This window comes from Frankliniella occidentalis, unplaced genomic scaffold (genome assembly GCF_000697945.3).
Source record: "Frankliniella occidentalis isolate FOCC.00 unplaced genomic scaffold, Focc_3.1 Scaffold218, whole genome shotgun sequence".
NCBI classification, from domain to species: domain Eukaryota; kingdom Metazoa; phylum Arthropoda; class Insecta; order Thysanoptera; family Thripidae; genus Frankliniella; species Frankliniella occidentalis.
This window is the reverse complement of record NW_026267344.1, coordinates 452,315-454,619: the sequence shown is the minus strand read 5'-3', so window position 1 is coordinate 454,619 and position 2,305 is coordinate 452,315. Positions and strand designations below refer to the sequence as shown.

At 54.6% G+C, this 2,305-nt stretch overlaps 1 protein-coding gene across 2 annotated transcripts in view; it reads left to right on the top strand.

Moving 5' to 3' along the window:
- Positions 1 to 70: 70 nt before the first annotated feature.
- Positions 71 to 2,305, top strand: part of LOC127750593 (trypsin-1-like) — a 17,348-nt gene continuing 15,113 nt past the window's right edge. For both annotated transcript variants that reach the window (XM_052272682.1, XM_052272681.1), the window contains exon 1: positions 71 to 466. In XM_052272682.1, the coding sequence (XP_052128642.1) occupies positions 350 to 466 (117 nt within the window). In that variant the 5' untranslated portion in view covers positions 71 to 349. The remainder of the gene's footprint in view (positions 467 to 2,305) is intronic.

Sequence of the window (2,305 nt, the reverse complement as noted above, 5' to 3'; positions counted from 1 at the left end):
CCGCGCCGGCCCGGGCCCTCCCGCCCCGCCGGTCAGGCCGCGCGGTGGTTAGGCCCCCGCCGCCGTAATCGGCCGAGTGCCGCGCGCCAAGACGCCCGCCGGGACGCCGCCGACATCCTGTCCGCGTCCGAGACTCGCGTGCGTGCGAGGGTGTCGTCGGCGAGCTCCCGCCGGGCCCACGAGGACCGCGTCGTCGCGCTCCCGCCGCCCGCGCCAGTGTAGTGTGTGTCTGAAGTGCAACCATCGTCGCCAGGGACAAGGATACCGTCTTGGAGCCGCCATGTGTGGATAAGTCGAAGTGGACAAGCCGCCGCCCCTGCCCCGCCGGGCCGACCGTGTGAGGACCGCGATGGCGCCGGGCAGCGCCGCCCTGGGCCCCGCCCTGGTGCTCCTCGGCCTGCTGCTGCACGCGCAAGTGGAGGCCATGCCGAAGCAGAGGAGCCTTAACGTGACCACGTTGTGGAAGGTGTGTACACACACTTGTGAAGATTCCCCATCTGTATTTCTTTGTGACTGACTTTGGATACGCGCTGCGCGCTAAGTGGTATGTTATGCGAATACATTGCTGGGATCGTCGGGGTGCTCCTGCTGTCGCCACCCTTGTTTCCAGACGGGCCAAAAGGGGACAACCTGCTCTTGGCAAGAAGGAAAAGTCACTCGCCTGGATGAGGAGGAGGAGATGGTTGTGTTAATTATGTCTGTGCTCCCCGCCCGTGAAGGAGGAAGACACCGCTCTGCGCTGCTCCGCCTGCTCCACGCGCTTCGCGACCCCGCCGGCGCGGCACCGCCAGGGCACCGCGGTGCGTGTAGTGATAATGAAAGTTATGGCGGGGCTGCCGTAACCTAGCGTGAGCGTGTCAAAGCCGCGCGCGAGCCACGCCACGACGCGCCGCCGACACGGACGTGGAAAGCACGACGGGGTGTCAATCACAGAGCGTGTCTGCCGAACTGCCGCGAGCACCTACCGCGCCGGGCCTACGGAGACGACAACGCCCCCCTAAAAAAGGCAGAGTGTGAATATTGAATACTGCGGCTGGAAATTGAAATGGTGGAATGATGGGACAAACCGGTGGAGAGGAGCAAAGCTGTGCATTTTTTACACCCTTGCTAAGCAATACTTACCAATTTTGTATAGAATTACCTGCAAACAATTTGGAAGCTTTGTAATACAAAAGCAATTATCGCTTCGCAGCTTACAAACAAATTTTTAAGCAAGGCGAAACACATTCGTAAGCGTACCATTAAATTTGATTGTCATTTGTCATACAAAAGACCCGTCTTTCGCAACCTTACAAACTAATTCGTTCGTAGGTTGTATCACTGTAAAACATTTTCGGGACGTTTCGTATTTCGAAATACATTTATAAAACAGTGCAAATAAAAAATTCCCAAAAAAGACCCAGAATGTGGGCGCGAAGGAAGCATGCCTTTTAACCACAGAAAAGGCACCGTGGGGAGTGTCGGTAGGCAAACCCAGTGCACATCACGTCTATTTCATGGTTTGTCACATCCTATTACTATTTCTGTTTCCGGTTTCAGTATTTAGCAAGTTGCAAGTAGCAGTTACAAATTCAACATCGAGTTTTAAACTTATTTAAAATGACCACACGTGCCGTTCTTGTGCCTTCTCGCAGCGCCTCCACGCAGACAAAATGGAACACCTGCTAATTTGCTAGCACCGCGGGGTTAAAGAATTAACTGAATAGACTCGACCAATTTGTTTAGCACCAGAGCTAATTTTTAGCCGTCCAGTAAACCGCACCTCCAATTAACCGTAGCTAAATGCCACTTAGATGTACAGCTAAATTGTTTACATCCAGATGATATTTTCGCACGGGTGTAAAATTATCAAGCTAAACTCTAAACTGTTCAGCACGGAACTTTATTTTTTTGCGTGTCAGGCAGGCACTTTTCCTGTCACGAAGAAGAGAGGGAAAGAGAGGTGTGAACAAGTGTGGACTGCTGACTCTGCCGCAACAATTGCCGCCGCTGGGTTGGGGGCAGGGGTCAAAAGCGGGGAGGGGGGGGGGGGGTCCCACCCAAACCCCCACCCATCAGAGTACTTCTCTCTTTCTCTATCGTATCGCGTTCTTTCGCTCTAAATGGATTGCACGGGACGCGTGCGCGCGCGTGTGAGTGTGATCCCAGTCGCTATTACGAGAGACAAGCCGTTACAGAGCAACGCCAAGCCACGCCACCAATGAGACAAACGAGAGAAACCACTCGGGCGGCATGCGTGGCGGCCAGGCGTTCACAATAATGTGTTCGACTAGCATTCAGGAAAACACAGAGAGGCGACGGGGGG